Source organism: Glycine soja, chromosome 13 (assembly GCF_004193775.1).
Source record: "Glycine soja cultivar W05 chromosome 13, ASM419377v2, whole genome shotgun sequence".
In the NCBI taxonomy this organism is placed as follows: Eukaryota; Viridiplantae; Streptophyta; class Magnoliopsida; order Fabales; family Fabaceae; genus Glycine; species Glycine soja.
The window spans coordinates 11,360,464-11,380,023 of NC_041014.1; the positions used below are offsets into that span (position 1 = coordinate 11,360,464).

General features: G+C 30.9%; 1 protein-coding gene across 2 annotated transcripts; it reads left to right on the forward strand.

The window, feature by feature from the left end:
* Positions 1-397: 397 nt before the first annotated feature.
* LOC114382027 (probable receptor-like serine/threonine-protein kinase At4g34500) lies at positions 398-10,514 on the forward strand. 2 transcript variants are annotated; one of them, XM_028341257.1, is made up of 11 exons: positions 398-966; positions 1,578-1,714; positions 2,677-2,774; positions 3,529-3,860; positions 4,205-4,657; positions 5,156-5,319; positions 5,434-5,507; positions 5,591-5,732; positions 5,819-5,968; positions 10,213-10,300; positions 10,392-10,514. In XM_028341257.1, the coding sequence occupies exons 1-10, from the start codon at positions 792-794 to the stop codon at positions 10,291-10,293; spliced, it is 1,806 nt and encodes a 601-aa protein (XP_028197058.1). In that variant the 5' UTR covers positions 398-791; the 3' UTR covers positions 10,294-10,300; positions 10,392-10,514. The 2 variants fall into 2 exon arrangements, with proteins under 2 accessions (XP_028197058.1, XP_028197059.1); XM_028341258.1 differs by having other exon boundaries at positions 4,295-4,657.
* The last annotated feature ends 9,046 nt before the right edge of the window (positions 10,515-19,560 follow it).

The following is a 19,560-nucleotide window of genomic DNA, read 5'->3' on the forward strand; positions in this document are numbered from 1 at the left end:
ACAATCATATATTCATAACACATACTTCAATGAAGTACACATAAAAATGTCTCTGTTTTTTATACTTTCTCTTCTCTTTCGTATTAAGTAGATATTAGTGTCTAATAATATTTTTCCCTACCCAATCAGATTGAAACATCTACGGAAAATAATAAGAAATAAAACAACTAAGAAAGCAATATTTATTATTTTTTCTTTTTAATTCGTAGAAATCAAATAATGGAAAATATAAAAAAGAGAATACGTACAACACCTGCGCTAAATACGAAAAAAGGTGGGAAGGAGGATTGAATCGAATCTGGAATATAAAGGAAGCATGTACGAGTACGAAAGACCAAGCTCTCTGTCTTGGAGCTCCTCGTACTGTTCCCCCGACTTGGCATAATTTTTGCCGGCTGGTCGTTTGCCGGGAAAATGGTCTTTTCTTAGAATATCCTAAGAATATTATCTTGATACCTTCGACCGTTTTTCCCTCATCCAATGAAATCAAGAAAAAGAAGAAATAATAGTACTGTCATGCTGTAGCATCAGACACAAATTTTGATAGCGTATCATGAACCTTCTGTCTTGAAATCATTGGACATTCAGTCCCAATCCTGAATTATCAAATTATGTTACTCTTACGTTATTATGTACTTTTGTGCAACCCATGCTCTCTCAAATTCAATTCACCATACTTAAACGGCACGTACATTTCAAGGTGTGGAAGATATTGGAAGCAAATTGAAAGGGTTTTTTTTTCATGAATATGATTCGAAATTGAAATACCCTCTTGTGGGTTTGGCTTAGTTATGAGCATGGGAATTCCTCTCCCGTCTTACGTTGTAGTTGCATGTGATGCCACGAGAGCTCGCAATGAGCATGAGGTCAAGCTTGTGGTTGATCATCTTAGAAGCAGGGGTGACATTCTCTCTGAAAGTGATAGCTTGCTAGTGTTCTGTGCCTTGCACAAGGTTGCTCACCCTAGTAAGTATTCTGGAGCGTTGCACTTATAACTAGTTTGCAGACACTGAAACTCTCTTTTACTGATTTTACTTGTGTTAATTAGTACTTTCCTTTAGTTCTTTGTCAGAGAATTGCAATGCTACTGTTGTCTTTGCGTTGCATTTGTATACACACCGGATGAGTGTTTTCTAGAAATTCATTAAACGTTTTAATTAAAGAAAATGCTAACCAGAGTACTACTGATTAAGAAATGCCAACAAGGGTTGGCACAAGTACTAGCGGTCCCTTAATTAAGTAATTCAGGATTCGAATCTTGATTAATATATGAAATGAATTGTGTTGAAAGGAGAATAGTCACCTTATGTGCGCTCAAGGTCCTCGACAAAGATTTATCATTATTTTCGGCAAGGACAACGTTATACCAATACCATGGTTACGAAAAAAACAATACTGATTAAGAAATCAAAAGTGGAAAGTTTTTATTGTGATGCACTCTGATGTGATTTCCAATGTAATTCCAATACAATATTTAATAAAACTTTTTAAATATTAATTTCTTAATTAGTGTCTATAGAACACTTATTAGCGAGACTCTTTCATTAATGTTGCTTTTCTTCCCTTGGAATTGTCAGTGGGGTACCAGACATTAGCATGCCCGGAGTCCTTCGCTGGCACCAATATTCGTGCAATGGAGGAGGAAGTTAACAGAAAAGCTGCAGCATATAAAAGTGTGCTTCTGCCGACTTATGAAGAACGTGAAAATAAAGGGGTAACTTCTAATTTTCTTTTGAAAATACCGTGCCATGCACTTTGGCGTGCTCCTAAAATGAACACAATGCTTAATTATGCAGATGATAAAGATAGTAACTCTATATCTGCAGCTGCTATCGAATGACACATTGCCATTAATTACAGCATACACTTTAACTTATTTTTAATCTCATACTTGTACGATATTGTTTTCCAAATTGAGAATGTAGCATAGTGTTGTCATCTGAGACTAAGAAGGAAGCTCAATGAGTTATATTTTAATTTTGATTTGTGTTCTCTATCATTTCTTCTCATTAATGATGCAAAATCATTCTTGTACATTTATTTATTAGTTAAAGTTTTCAATTCACCATTTATAATAGTAGTAGTAGATTCTTGATACAGTATCAGTCTATAAATTCAACATATGCTGAACTATATATGAATATACTAATTGTGATATAGATATGCTCTTGTTTGTTTTTATGTATGTTATCATTGCTTTATCTGGTTAGCTAACGTTGTGGTGTCATTCTAAAGACAATATATTAATATCTTCACTTCAAGAATTCATAGGGCATGGTAGCCTCTTTGATGCTGCAAGAATTCTGCAGAAACTTAGAGCAGCCAGAATAGCTTTTGGAGCTTAACAAAACTCGTTTCTTCTTTGTTAACTATAGCAGTACATATACATGAATTTATAGATTAACTACTTAAGCTAATATTACTAGGAAGAAGGAGACAGCTAACGACTGGAATATATGTTTTCTTTAGTGTTTTCCATTTGTTTCTTACTGTGTTACAAGCCTCTCGTGAGATGGAATATATGTTTTCTTTTCAATTTTCGCTACATGCCACTTACACCATGTAGAGATTTGGGTTTTATTTGGCCATAAATCAATATAATTATATAAATCGAGTGATGGTTTTTTAAGAGTATCCGTTTTTTGTTAATCATTCTAATTAAAAATTTATGTCCAGGTAAAAATGGAGGTTAAAGTCACTGCAGGTTTTCCAATTAGACAGGTTATTTTACAACAGGTTACAAACTATAATGCATCTTGGGTTATCCTTGATAGGTAACTTTTTTATCACTTCTAAATGACCATTATCTTACATTTGTCTGATGTGGTATATGGATAGTACCAAAATTCAAAAGTGGCAAAAGCCAATAGTATAAATTAATCTGGCCAATACATTTTTTTGCCTTACTTGTATTTGATATGGAAAACTTTACCTTACAATAGCAGATAGAACAAATCATGCTAGTCTCTACATGTTAAATTGTTAATGAGTTTCCAAACAATGTTTTATTAGTTAATTTGTTTTGTCATTGAGAATAAAATATCTCAAAATGCATGGTTTAAGTTATCAATGACATGAAGAACTCTGATTTATTCTGTTTTGTCATTCATTTTGAGTCCACTTCATTTTATATAAGTAGTGCACATCACCTGGTCATTATTGGAAAGAAATCTATAGTTGCTCATCTTCCTATGGAAAGAAATCTACCCTCCCTCTATTGTCTTAAAGCTTGGACTATTCTCTACCTTACCTTACTAGTCAAGGATATGCCCATGTTTGATCTGTTGCATAATTTAAATACTTTTATGAAATCCAGCAATATCCTGCAAAACGATCAAAGAAAATTAAATTCTTCCTAAATGCTGCACCAAATTATTTTCACTTATTGGAAAATGAATATGCTCTAAAAGCTAAAACTTAAGTTTGTAGTTTGTACTACTTTTAAATGAAGAGTATAATATCACTTTTTCCTCAAGTTTTCTTATATTTTTCCTAGGATTTCTCACTGTAACGGCAAATTTTGAACAGGCATCTTCGGCAGGACATGAGATTCTACAGGAACAAGATATCATGTAAAATTGCACTGGTTAAAGATGACTTGTCGGTGGATATTTGGAGATCACATCATATACATGAAACAGATGTAACAGAACAAAAGCTTATCTATTCTTTGTCCAAGTGTGTTTCACTATCAGATTCTCATAGTATTGGAGATGAGGAGCAATCTGTTATCTTTTGCAAAAGCTATCCTCTTTCCATTGCTTCTGACACCTCTAATATGTCTAAGAGCAGTATGAAACATTCAAATGCTAACAAGTTAGGGGAGCATATTTCTTCAATAGATTTTGGATCTTCTTCAGGTAGAAACCTCTTTGAATTTTTTCTATACATACGAGTAATTCTATTCATACAATAATTCATAGGTAATAGTCTACGGGCACTTCTGAATAGCCAAGGTTCACAGCTTTAGATTAGTTAATTAGCAAATAATTTTTCCCTTTTTGTTCCTTTGATCTCCACTATGAATGAAAATTGTAAAATAAGTGATTAGACCTGAGAGGCTAATTAACTTAATTGTTGCATTTAAAAGTTAAAGGGGCAGTCCATTGAATGTCCAATAAAAGTCTACGGGCACCGTGATTAGCCCTCATTTTGTACTCTAATAAGTTATTTGTACTAAATAGGAGTGTCAAATATCTTTCAGGCAGAAGCATTCAAGTAGAATATAAGCATCCCATTAATTCTCAAATTTTGCAAAAGCAAAACAGATATGACTTCTTACCAAATTCTTCAGAGACTCCAATTCTTTGTGCTGGTTGCGGGACACAAACTGCATTATACACCAATGAGTTAAAGAGGTTCAGCTATTCTGAGATACAACTTGCAACAAATGATTTTTCAAAGGATAACTTATTAGGTGAAGGTGGATATGGTCACGTTTACAAGGGCATGCTTAAAGATGGACAACAAATTGCTGCTAAAGTAAGGAAAGAAGAAAGTAGACAAGGGTTTTCTGAATTCACTTCTGAGGTTTACGTCTTGAATTTCGCTCGGCACAAGAATATAGTAATGCTTTTGGGTTACTGTTTCAAAGATAGGCTAAACATTTTGGTATATGAGTATATTTGCAACAAGTCTCTTGATTGGCATTTAGTTGGTAAGTACTAAAGTTGTTTTTTTCTTTTTACTTGTTTTTGTTGAAATATAAATTTGATTTTGACCCTCATTTATCCAAACAGAAGATCAATTCTTAGAAACATATATAACCCAAAATCTAGGAGCATGATCTAGAGAAATCTCTATTAGAAGATAATTCTAAAGTAGCATATAGAATTAGTTAGAATATGTGAATAGGTTTGCATCAATGAAGAAAATTCTAGGAGGGTCAGTAGTATAAATCTGGATGATGTTTATGAAGAAAATTCTAGGAGGGTCAATAGATTAAATTTGTGTTCACAAAATCACACCCATTAGTTTAGGAAGAGTCGGTAGTATAAATCTGAGTGATGTCTTAGAATTTGTATTAAGCCAAATATAAAAAGTGATCAATATACAAGCAGCCCTCTTCCTCCAAAGCCTTGATCATTTCGGCTCTCCAAAAATATATTATTTCCACTGATTTATATTTTATGAATCTGGGGAAACATTTTTGTAGATAATAAAAATGCGGCTGTTCTTGAGTGGCATCAAAGATATGTCATTGCCATTGGAACTGCAAAAGGATTGCGTTTTCTACATGAGGAATGTCGTGGAGGTCCTATCATTCATCGTGACATGAGACCAAGCAATATACTCCTCACTCATGATTTTGTTCCCATGGTGAAATCTTCATTCTCTTTTGGCAATTGATGGGGATGTCATACCTATTCCTTTTACTTGGTCGTTATAAAAGATGGGTGTACGTTACTAATTGAATTATGCATACAAATGCAGCTAGGTGATTTTGGCCTTGCCAAATGGAAGACTAGTGATAATACTCTACACACAAGGATAATGGGCACATTAGGGTGAGGGTTTATTCAAGCATTTTAATATTTTCTTCCTAGAATCTATATTGTAAAAATAAAAAAAAAACTCTTTTATTATGTAGATACCTCGCCCCTGAGTATGCTGAAGATGGTATTGTTTCTGTGGGAGTGGATGTGTATGCTTTTGGCATTATTTTGTTACAATTAATAACTGGACGCAAGCCAACTTCTAGTCCAGAGCAACATCTTTCCCTTCGACAATGGGTATTTTCTAATTCTTAGCTTATTAAAGGACCTCACTAGGTTTCAATTTGACGAATTTTATGATATATTTCTAACGAAAATTTTAGGCTGAGCTCAAGATTGAGAAGTTGGCATTTGATGAACTTATAGATTCTCGTCTAGGGGATTCTTATAACTCAAATGAGTTATACACCATGGCCAAGGTAGCATACTACTGTGTGCAAAGAGATCATCAGAAGCGCCCCTCTATTGGAGAGGTAATTGGACAATTAACATTGTAGCCATTATAGTTGAATGGTACTGAATGCAATATGTAGACATATGGTTTACCAGATTATGTAACTTTCTTTGGTAATTTCTTATTAGGACAAAACTAGGGGTCTAAAACTGAACAGAAAAGTTTCAAAAGTGTGCCACGTGTAATCAACCTATTTTGTGAAAGAAATTGTTTTTTAGGACAAAAGTGGTCTAAAACTGAATAAAAATGAAACAGGTGTACTGATAAAACATATCTTAGGTGCGTCATTGCTACCTACTACTCAAATGATATAAACCTAGGTCAGACTTATGTAGACCCTTTAACTAAGTGGTTGTTCCATTAGTTTAGTCTAACTAAAGTTTTTCCTTTAGTGTTGTAGTTATATGTGGTCTTATTATTAAAATCGAGTTATAAAATTTACTTAATGATTGAACAGAAAATGAGAAAAGAAGAGATTATAAATTTAAAATTTTTTCATAAACAAAATTTAACAACTAACATTGATGGATAAAAAAAATTGATCTTACTATTCATCTTTAATTTTCTTATGAATTCATACTTTAAATTTTTATCTATTCTAAAGTGTATGATCATGTACAATGCATTAGCTACAATATTATAAATTTTTTTATTATTATAATAGTATCTGAAAATAAATATAACTCGTACATCATGGAAACGATACATAAATGTTATCAGATATAATTTAGTTCCTTTAATTTGTTAGTATATTTCAGTTGAACCAATCATAATAGATTGCTTGAAGGGATAAACTTCTTTAGAATAATTTTTAGGAGAAGCAAATAAATAAATGAATTTTTACATATAAAATTAACTTCTATCTCAACTAATTAATTTGTATAATTTCTTTCATATAAATTCTTTAAAAGATAAAAAAAATCTACAAATTAACTAATGTAGAGTTAATCTTCACTTATAGAAAGACTTATTTTGTTTTTTCTTATAATTTTTTTCTCCTAAAAGCCCTTGAAGCTTATCTAGGTTCTTAATTCAACATTCTTTTTATTGCACTTAACAGACTTCAAAAAACACATAAAATTATATTAACTCTTTTGAGTATGACCATGTTTTATGTCCTTTGTATTATGAAAATTCATAAATCACTATCGTTATGAGATCCTACTTGTATTACAAGTTTTTATTACAATATGCATCATAGAACTTTTTACCAACAAATAAATATATCATTATTAAAATTTGGGCTAACGGGTACTCTAACCCATATACAATGCAATTATAGGAGTTAACACTCCAGTTTGCAAAACAAAAAAATCACCCCCTCCCCACAAAATATCCTAGAATTGGCATTTAGTTTCCCACATCTTAATCATACTTATAGTGAACTTCATGTACTTAAAATTAAGAGATTTATTAACTCTTAATTAAAATTTGGATCTAATTTAACTCGAAAATCTAGCTTGAGTTATGAGGCCAGAGTTTGCTCACTATTTATTATATAAACTATTTTGGTTATATTATGAGTTAGTGTGGGATCTCTAACAACTATCTTAAGCTAAGGGCAGAACATAACATCTCAAAACTTTGTCACATCTTGTGCACTATTTTGTTTTCAAATAATAATAATATCTCTTTTCACTTATATATTAAACATCTCAAATGTGAAATTTGCATTGAAGAACTGGTTCATCACTAGAAGGGGGTTAAATTGTTAAACCAAAATTGATTTGACTATTTTTCGCACAAGCACATTTTGCTTTTGATTTTTCCTTTTAAGCTTGTTGCTTGGAAAGTAGAAGACTTATAGGAGTAATGTCTTTCCTTCACAAGTACTTGATAAAAAGAATATCTCAAGGTAACACATTCCAAGTAATCTTATATTTTACTGCTTCAAAATCTACTTTTAAAATCTCAAGTTCTGTTAAATAACAAATTATGGTTTTGACTTTTTGCTTAGAGTATAAACTTTAAGTATATAGTAACAAGGATAAACAAGGAGTTGTAAAGAATAAAACAATACACCAACGAATTATACATACTAGTGCACCCTAACCTAAGCTACGTTCAAAATACCTATAGGCTTTCTCCACTAAGACCAAGCACCTAATTGTGGTATTTTTTTTTCTTTCCTAAACCCTCTAGGGCTCCTACAATCAATATTATGTAAGTCTCTATAGGCTCCACTCAAGTATTACATTTGAAAAGCCTCTTCAAGTTACACCTAAGTATTCTTTCGCAAAACCTCTTTACTTTCTTCAAGTATTCTTTTAAAAATTTCTTCAGGCTTTACCACAGTATTCTCAAAGCCTCAACAAGCTCTATCCAATAATTCGTTAAAAAAGTCACTCTAGGTTTCACACCTTCAATAGCAACTAGTATTGGATTCACACAACACGTGGTATTTTGTTCACACTAAACTTCAAAAGCAACAATTATTTGTCTACTCTTCTTAGTTCTTTCCCTCTAATTCTAGGGGATTGACTCTACATCTTTTGGGTTGCCTTCTATTGAGACTCCTCTTATGAAGGTGTTTACACTCTTTTGGATTTGGCTCAACTGCCACCACCTAGAGTGTTTGGCTAAGGAAGTTCCTAGGGGTTAGCTCACCTGACATTATCCTCTCTTTTTGGCACTCCTTCCTTACAAGTTATTCCATTGAATTCAATCAATTTATAGAGTGATTTGGAGCTAGTTGTTGCTATGGCCATTGAAGGTTGAATTCAACTTTCAAAAATATGCATGAGTTGTCCAAGTTCTTGCAACTAGTCATTTTGTACACATTCAACCTCTTTTTACAACTCATTGAGTTGTTTCCTTCATCTCTACTCTTCTCCGTCAACTTGCACTCTTTGAATTTCAGATTGTATCTGTTGGGTGCTAGCTATTGGTCTTAGTGGAATTTGCACATAATTTTAAATTTCAAATAATGAGAAAGTGTTCTAAAGATTATTTTTGCAGCATGTCTTTTAGAACACTTAAAACAACTATTAATAACTAAGTTTAATCACTTGTGATTTTGGTTCATAGTGAATGTCATCATTAAAAAATAATTTCTAGAAAAACTTTGTCTCAGCATGCACAACTTAAAGTGCTCTAGTAATGACTTCATAATAGTACGCTCAATAAGTCTAGCAACAACTTTGATAGATTCTCATGTTTTCTAAGAATTTGGAATTTGGGCCTAATAAGTTCAAAAGCTAATAATGAGGTGAATTTTATAATCATATATTCTTCAGTGAGAAATTTAGACATATGAGAAATAACAAGGTAGAAAGGACCTTGGTTTTATTTGTGTGTAACTTTTCTTCATATAGGTATTCAACACTCACAAAAATTAAAGAGGTAAAACAAAAGTAACCTAATAAAAACTTCAACTACAAATAAAGTGAAGGAAAACAATCTAACTTCATCCAACCACTCATCTGCAAAACACTAAACACGAAATGAAGTGCTGTTTGAAAGCTTGATTTAACCAGCTTTTTAAATTTTGTTTAAAAACATTTGTTTTAGCCTGGTTCTCAGGTATGTATTTAAAAATCTCGCCGCTGTGTCAGTATATTTTACATGTGAATACGTAAGATATTGGAAAAATGAAATTGACGAATATATGGCTTTAGTTGCATATAATTTCTTGCTATTGGAGCATTCTAATATGTGTAGTTGCATATAATGGAAACACGTCAACGTCAAAATGTTATTGAAGTTAAATTCTAAGGGTATGTTTGAATAAATTTTTCTTTAAACACTTTTAAGAAGAAGAAAATGATCAGACTTTTTCACGTCATAAGTTAAAATTAATTTTTCATAAACTAATTTATAAAAAAATTAGTTTCTTTAAAAGATATTTTTAACATATAATAAGCTATTTTTTTCTTATAGAGAAATTATTTTATTTTTTTCCTAAAAATACTTGTAGAGAAATTTATTCAAATAGATCCTAAATACAGAAAGATTTGGACAAGTTATATAATAAGCAACAAACAGTTAGGTGCAATTATACGAGAGTCGCATTCTCAGCAAAGGATGAACCAAAGATTAAACTATGGATTTACAAGGCAATTGTGAGGGATTCCTGATTCTAACAATGATCAAATGGTTTTCTAATTAATATATCTATGATACTAAAGAGATTATTTTTCTTTCAATTCCTTTTTTTTTATCTCACCGCATTGATAGAAATTGTAGCACTATTGATATTGCATTTTATACCTTCAGCTTGTTTCTGTCCAATGCTTAATTTCAATTAATAACTTGTAATTTTAGGTTGTTCGCCTTCTTGAGGGACAAAATGACCTCTTTTGTTCCATTAACGCAGACCAATTCGTATCAAAATATAATATGTGAAGAAGAGGTGGGACTTGCATCTGCTTATTACGTTTGTATTTCTTTAATCGATCAATATCCATTAGTCATAACATGTAACTCTTGATTGTTTATTGTAGGATTTTCGCTCCAAATTCTCGCAATTTTGGTAGTTTGCCTATTGTTATTTTCACGTGGTACCTTGCAAATATATTGTAAAACTACTTTGACCCGGAAGTAATAGTTTATATTATGCACTAAAATTGTTCGCTCACATACGTAGCACACATACACATTTTATATATGGATAATTATAATTTAATATTATGTGACACCTTAAAAAAAATAGAAGCTGACTCTTCCGGGAGTGCACCTATTTTTTGTTTGTTGTTAGGAATATCTCATCCATATAAATTTGTTGCATATCTCATCAAATTTTGTGTGTAAAATGATAATTCTGAGATTAGATTAAATTAGAGATGGCTTCTAGCGTGCGAATGCTTACTAGGTCCTGCACGATGCAAAAATTTATCGCCCATCGGATCCATATATCTATTCCTCAGTGCGAGATGTAGGCTCTCTTCTCCTATATCACACCATATCACAATCTGCCTTTATTTAAATTAATTTGAAACACCACGTGAAGTTAAGCTAGAACAGTCACAGCCCCATCTGCGCATACGAGTCATGGGCTAAACAATGCGAATATGTATTTTAATATGGATTTGCATTATTTCAATCCTTTTTTTGTGTTCTCGTTATATCCTTCTATTGGTTCAATTAATTTAATTTTGAAAGTATAATCAATCAATTGTTAGACATGAGCAGTATTTTGAAATAGTTCACATTGTTAGAAAAAAATGAATAAAAATAAATAATAAGAATATATAATAGGCTTAAATAATAATTTGGTGCCTAAATTATTTAAAATACGTCAATTGAATCCTCAAAATTTTAAATGCTCTAATTTGGTCTTAAAATTTTTTTAAATACCTCAATTAGATCTCTTTCGTCCATGAACAGGTCCAAAAGTGTACTAAAGAGGACCAAGTTTTTTTTAGACAATTATTGAAATAATTATTTAATAAATAATAAGTTTAACAAAAATTATCCATGAAACAAATTCCCTCTTATTTTATAATTTTGAGTTACTACATTACAAGGATTACTATTTAAAATGTTATATTTTCTCATATTTAACTAATTATATGCAATTTATGAAATTATATTTAAAATGTAATTGAAATTTAAGTTTTTCATCACAAAGATAAAGAAGGATATTTTAATTTATTTTAATAAATTTAATAAAAAAAATATTTATGAGACTTACAACAATTCATGCACCCTTATTCAACCAACTTAGCTTAGACTCCATTGACAATATATATTTTATTTGCGTTAAATATATTTATAATTAAATTTATATAATTGTGTGTTTATATTTATTTTGCTATATATATTATCATTAAATGTATTTAATTATAAAGAATAAGTTTATATTTTAAATTAATTTAACTATTTTTTAATTATTGTTGTGATAATTTTGAATTATATATTTGTAATTAAATATATTTACTTATAAATTATAAAGAAATAATTAATTTAAGTTAATTTATGTAGTATAACAGTAGAAATTTGTGATTACTTTAAGTTGAATAAGGTTTCAGTTGAGGAAATCATGAGAAGAAAGTTTGGTGACTGACACTTCACCCACAACTTTGCATCTCATAATACTGGCAGAATTCTTATCCTCTAGAAGCAGGATAAGATTCATTTTTCTGTTTTTGAGTCAAATGCCAAATTGATTCATTGTGCTATTGATTGTAAAACCACTGCCAAGCGCTTTCAGGTTTCATTCATCTACGGTCTTCACTCCATTGTGGCAAGAAAATCTCTTTGGATAAATATGAATAGTATCAATGCTAATATGAACTGCCTCTGGCTCCTCATTGGTGACTTCAACTCCATTTTGTCTCCCACCGATCGTTTCAATGGAGCTGAGCCCAATGCTTATGAGTTGCAAGATTTTGTTGATTGTTGTTCTGACCTGGGGCTGGGGAGCATCAACACTCATGGCCCCTTGTACACGTGGACTAATGGCAGGGTGTGGAGCAAACTGGACAGAGCTTTATGTAATCAGGTCTGGTTCAATTCCTTTGGAAATTCTGCTTGTGAAGTTATGGAGTTTATTTCTATTTCAGATCATACTCCTCTAGTTGTCACCACTAAGTTGGTAGTGCCTAGAGGTAATTCTCCATTTAAATTCAACAATGCTATTGTGGATCATCCAAATTTCTCAAGAATTGTTGCAGATGGCTGGAAGCAAAATATTCATGGCTGTAGCATGTTCAAGGTCTGTAAGAAATTGAAAGTTCTTAAAGCTTCCTTGAAGAATCTTTTTAAGCAGGAGTTCAGCAACATCTCCAACCGAGTGGAGCTAGCTGAGGTTGAATATAACAGTGTGCTTAATTCTCTAAAGCAAAATCCTCAGGACCATTCCCTTCTTGCTCTAGCAAACCGCACTAGAGGGCAGACCATTATGTTTAGAAAAGTGGAGTCTATGAAGTTCGCTCAGCTCATCAAAAATAGATATCTCCTACAGGTTGATATATGCTCCAAATTTTTTCATGCTTTAATCAAGCGCAACAGACACAGTCGGTTTATTGCTGCCATAAGGCTAGAGGATGGGCATAACACTTCCTCCCAAGATGAAATTGCCCTTGCTTTTGTGAATCACTTTAGGAATTTGTTTAGTGCTCATGAGCTGACCCAAACTCCTTCCATTTCGATCTGCAACAGGGGTCTTAAGGTTCCCACCGATTGCTTTGCGACCATACTTTGTCCTACTTCTAAGCAAGAAGTTTGGAACGTTATTTTTGTGATGGATAACAATAAAGCTCCAGGGCCAAATGGTTTCAATGCTTTATTCTTCAAGAAGGCTTGGAATATCATTGGTGATGATATCTTTGAGGCGGTTAATGAATTCTTTACAACTAGAAAAATTTTAAAGCAGATCAACCATGCTATTATTGCACTTATTCCTAAGCATGATTAGGCCTCCCAGGTTAACCATTTTAGACCCATATCTTATTGTAATTTGTTATACAAGATTATGTCTAAAATTTTGGTCAACCGCATAGCCCCAGTGCTTGAGACTATTATTGGGGAAACTCAAACTGCCTTCATTAAGAACAGAAAGATGATGGACAACATCTTCCTAGTTCAAGAGATTTTGCGCAAATATGCACGGAAAAGATCCTCTCCGAGATGCCTCCTGAAAATTGACTTACATAAAGCTTATGATTCCATTTCCTGGGAATTCTTGGATTGGATGCTTAAGTCCATTGGCTTCCCAGCCCAGTTCTGTACTTGGATCATGGAATGTGTTTCTTCCACTTCCTTTAGTGTGACAGTCAATGGATCCATTTATGGCCACTTCAAAGGGCAGCAGGGTCTTAGACAAGGGAATCCTCTCTCCCCTTATTTGTTTGTGTTTTGTTTGGAGTACTTTTCCAGAGATATGAGCAGCCTCAAGGATGATGCCAATTTTAAATTTCATCCCAATTGTGCATGAATTCAGCTATTTCATTTGGCTTTTGCAGATGATATTATGCTTCTATCTAGAGGAGATATCCCTTTTGTGTCAACTATATTTGCCAAGCTTTAGCACTTTTGTAGGGTTTTAGGGCTTTCCATCAGGTTTGATAAATCTTCCATATACTCAGCCAGTATTAAGCCTCATGAGCTTTCTCATATTCAGCAGCTTACTGGATTTAGCTTGGGTGGTTTCCCTTTTAGATACTTGGGTGTTCCCCTTTTATCATCTAGATTAAATGTATGACACTATGCTCCCTTGCTTTCCAAGATTACTGGGCTGATTCAGGGATGGAACAAGAAGTCTTTATCTTATGCAGGTAAGCTAGAGTTGATCAGAGCAGTTATTCAAGGAATTGTGAATTTCTGGATGGGGATTTTTCCTTTGCCTCAATCTGTTCTGGACCGGATCAACGCTTCATATTGTAATTTTCTATGGGGCAAAGCGGATATTGGCAAAAACAAGCTCTTGGTTGCTTGGTCAGTAGTTTGTTCTCCGAAAAAAAAAAGGGGTTTAGGTCTTTTTAATCTCAAGGACTGGAACCTTGCGCTTCTTTCCCGTATCCTGTGGAACTTTCATTGTAAGAAAGATTCTCTATGGGTTCGATGGGTTCACCATTACTATTTCAGAAGGAGCGATTTGTGGAATTACAATACTTCTTCATCAGATTCAGTTTTGATAAAGAAAATCATTCAAATAAGGAACTTTATTATCTCCAAAGAGCTAAGTACGGAAGAGGCCAAAAAGAGGATTCAATCTTGGAACACCAATGAACAATTGCTTGTTGGCAAAGTCTATGAATACATTAGAGGTGTCAAGCCTACTGTTAGTTGGTGTTCCGTTATATGGAACCCAGCAATCCCCCCTAAGATGTCTTTCATTTTATGGCTTGATAAAAGGAACTGGCTGCTTACTCTTGACAAAACTATTTTTTTGAACAAGGGTTTCCTATGCCCTTTATGTTCACATGAGGCTGAGTCAAATGCTCATTTGTTCTTTTCTTGCAGGAAATCTCTCCAAGTTTGGACTCACATTCGTGATTTGGCTCCTTTTCGCAAGTCTTTCACTTCTTTGCAGCGCATTACTGACTCTTTAATTAGGGGCAGAGCCACATCAGGTGTTCGAGGAAAATTTCGTTGTTTGGCTATAGCAATTACAGTCTACTGTAATAAAGGTTATTAGCAAGATTAAGTTTCTTATGTATAGACACGTGCATTTGTTGCATTTGTTTTAACATCTTGATATAGGTCTTCTTGTATTAGGGAGACTTTTGATTTTCTCTAACTGCGAGATATGTCCCGTTTATTGTTGAATCATTTTGGGTTTAATATAATTTACATTTTTTTTAAAAAAATATATATAATTAAAAAGAACCAATCCGGTTGATTCATAAGTCGTCACGATATTATAGTCCATGGCTTTGGCTCCTTGCGCGGGTGATCACAAAATGACAAAGCATCCAGCGTAATAAATATATAGCCCATGGCACATAATCCTATGCATGGGTGAAATACAGTGCGGCAATGAATAAGAGAGTCTACACCTAATGTTAAGTATCAGATGGATCCGATGGGCGATAAAAATTTCCCACCTACACTAGAAGCCGTCTTAGATTAGAACCTAAAACCTATGCAAATTACCTAAATTTTCACCGTTAGATTGAACCTAGTGGGATTGTTAGATAAACTTGTATATACATATAATTGATCATGTATTTGTTTTCAATCAATCAAATACAATATATTCTTCAAAGCAAACACATCCGTATGTTATTTTATCTTTAAAGCATAAAACATTAATATGCAATTTTATTATAAAGATAAACAATTTTATTATAAAATTTATTTAATGTGCTAAATCCTTGATATACATTTAATTATTTTTCTTAAAAAAAGTACAAACTAATTAATGGAATAGAAAGTATTCCCTAAAGTGGGAGAAAGAATAGCAAAACATATGGGAGAACCGCAGGCTAGAAAGTATTCCATGATTGCTGCATGTCATTATATGCGTTTGAATTAATGCGTAGGACGTACCATAATATCTCTTTTTCAAAAAAAAAGAAGGACGCACCATAATATCTAGCATTCTAAATGGTTGTACTAAATTGGTTCATTAGTCCCCTCATTATTCATTTCACCAATGTAAATCAATCAGATCAATACAATTAATATTAACAAAGTTTCTTAAAAATGAGGAGGTGCCATTTTCGTGGGCGAGAATTTTTATTCTTCAGACTAATTAATATAATAATTGTCTATGCTATGGAATCTTGATTCAGTAGACCAAAACCGAAAGAAGTAAGAAGGGAAAGAGAACAACTTGATGCATGCCATATATCTAAATTCATTTGTACATAATTCATTTGAATGGAATGCATAAAATACATCGTTGTAATTGCCCAAGTTAATCATTAGTGGACTACAAGAGGCAGCCAATATTCTTATAGCCAGAATAATCGCAAGAACTTCAAAGCATGCCATATATATATAGAGAGAGAGAGAGAGTAGATTCCTTTGATAAAGTAAAAGCTATAGAAACTGTTATGTATGTTCAGTTTATTTTATGATGATTATGTTTAAATATTTTATATTAAAAGAAGTAAAAAAAAAAAAAAGAGTTTAATATCTTCTCGATCAATACAAAACTTTTTATACTGTAAAAGAACAAAAAAAATATCTTTACAATGATTTTTAATATAATTATTCTAAAACTTAACTAAAATATCATAAATAATACTTTGTAACTAAATATCAATGTAAAAAAATAGAAACATAACAATACTAAATTTCCATACATATAGCTAATACAATCTCTCAATTTCACGTACATGAACACGAAATCATATATATCCACAATCACTAACAATATTTATACAAATGATGTAATGTAAAGTTCTACTAACTCTACTCCATGTGTCATGTGGCATCAATTATAACTCTTGAAATTTTATACTTTCAAATTGAATTAAAAATTCACCCTTAAATAATGTAAATATATATAATCTTAAATCATTCAAACATAGCATTAAAAAATCCAAATATAACCTTAAAATGCATATTGTGTATGATTAATATATGAATAATTAGTTGCATAGAGGTTAGTTGCATATATGGACAATTAATTTGTTTTTTTATTAATAAAACCATATTTACACTACACGTCTATATAAGTGGTACCGTATGTTTTTTTTTATTAATTAAACCTTATTACGATGCAATTGCGATGCAATTGCAAGAATTATTTAATTTCTCACATTGTCCGTTTTCTTTTTTTTTATTATGTCTCTTAAAAGGAAAAAGGTGAAAGTATCTAGCTCTATAGCTTTTACAAATAAGATTAATGATAATTAAAAATAACAAAGTTAGTGATTTCAAACCTCATATACAAATAGGAATAGTGTTTAATATTATGTTTTAGCAATTAGATTCATTCTTCTAAAAAAAGTAATTAGATTGATAATATATATATATATATATATATATATATATATATATATATATATATATATATATATATATATATATATATATATAAAAGTATGTCTAACTTAGCAAATGTTTTGTGGAGTTTATTAATATATACACAATTGTTTCTTAATTGAAGTACGATAACAAGTTATTACTAGAGATTTTCTTATACTACTCCAATTGCATAGCTTACTAACTTATTCTAATTAAAAAAATAAGTTGGTGTAAATTAAGAAATCACACACACGCATCCTTAAATATATTTTTAGTTTATAATTTACTTTTTTATTTTAGTCCTTGTAATTATTATTAAAAAGATCCATAGAATTCTTTTTTTATTTGTCCTTAGTTCCAATCATTCAAAATTTGTAATGGTACATTGTTGACGAGAGCAACAATTGCTAATATAAGTAAATATCATGTGAACAAAAAAATGATATCATAAAAGTCATATCATCAAAAAAATTTACATCATTCAGAGTCTATGGTAAGGACTAAATAAATAAGAATAATTTATAGAGAATAAAAAAACATAAGTTATAAGAATTAAAAGTAAAATAATGACATATTTGCAAGAAGAAAAAAAATTAAATCTTTAATTAAATATTAATATAAAATAAATACTTAAATATATTGTTGACTTATCTCAAAACTTTAATGTGAAATAAGAATTTAGGAGCAAAAGTAGCTATGTTTTGATATGTTTAAGTCTATATCCATTCAAAATTACAAAAAGTTGACTTGGTTTATTTTCTTGTTACAAGCTAATTTTGAAGGCTTTATTTGTCATGTTTGAAAATCTGACCTATTTTAGAGGATTTTACATGAACACTCATCAACACACATTTTAAAGAATTACATTGTTAGATCATAGTTGCAATGACAAGGAGAAACTAATTTAAAGGTTTAATTTGATCTAATTATTTAGAAGCCTACTTACATGAGTTGGTCAATTTGAAGGTTTTATGACGATTACATCATGAATTTTTTGTTTCTCCAAATTTTCATTGTAGGGTTAATCCATGGTTCTATATATCCTTAAATCACCATCGATCATACCATCATCTATGACGATCACCTAAAAATCATAATACCGAGATTCTTTCGTCGAGCTAAGCAGATTTTTAGACTAATTAGATTTTCAAACAAGTTAAGTCAAGCCTTAAAAATTAGTTTATACACATGTAAATAAATTAGACTCAGATTTGTAATTATAGAACATATACTATACTCAACTTTCATAATAATTTTTTTTTAGATAGAATTATTTCATATTTAAGCATTTATTATATATTAATATTTAATGTAAGACTTAAATGCACACTTAAATGCATTTTTTGTCCATGTCACTTATTTTTTTTTAGTTCCTATGAATTATTTTCTTTTATTTTTAGTCTTTATAATTAAAATTTTTTTAGTCCCTATAAATTATATCAATTTTGTTTTTAATTAATTTTTATTTTTTATAGTCACTTGATTATATGACATGAAATATTTTATTAGACATGTTAAAAATATATTTTTGTAACATACTCCTTCAAATACACTTTATCATTAGTTTAAATTTATTGAAAATAATAAAATTTGGTGAGTCTTACATCATATTTGATGTGAGACTTAACAAATTTTAACAAATTAGGGAAAAATATATTCAAGGAGTTTGTTCTTAGAACTTCTCATTAATATTTTATCAATGGGATACTTGTTTAGGTCGTCATTTGCTTACGTTAGTAACCGTTAACCACGTTATCAATTTTCAACGGCAAGGATTAACAAAAAAATAAAAATATGTTTTTGTCCATGTAAGTTAGTGTTTTTTATTTTTGATTTATGTAAGTTCATTTTTCTAATTTAAATTTAAGTCCCTATAAATTGATGTTTTTCCAATTTTGGTCGGTATAAGTTTTTTATTCGTTTTTGTAATTTTGTGTTTTTTTAATTTTAGTCATTTAAGATTATAATTTTTTTATTTATAGTCCTCATAAATTCACACTTACAAAAACTAAAATTAAAAAATAAAAATGTATTGAAACCAAAAATAACAAAATATGTTGACCAAAATTTAAAAAAATACAAACTTATAAAAATTAAAAATAAAGAAAGTTTTTACATTGACCAAAATTAAGACAAACTTACAACGATTAAAAATAAAAATTTAAAGGGACTAACAATAAATAAAGTTTTTTTAGAAATTAAAATTAAAAAAATACAAACTCACCGGTATAAAAGACATATTTAAAAAAA

Bases quoted from the DNA above. Each gene is read 5' to 3' on its own strand.
- LOC114382027 (XM_028341257.1), top strand. From the start codon at position 792: ATGAGCATGGGAATTCCTCTCCCGTCTTACGTTGTAGTTGCATGTGAT. The intron at 3,861-4,204 runs GTAGAAACCTCT...AATATCTTTCAG, and splicing joins AGATTTTGGATCTTCTTCAG to GCAGAAGCATTCAAGTAGAA. The intron at 5,733-5,818 runs GTATTTTCTAAT...CGAAAATTTTAG, and splicing joins ATCTTTCCCTTCGACAATGG to GCTGAGCTCAAGATTGAGAA.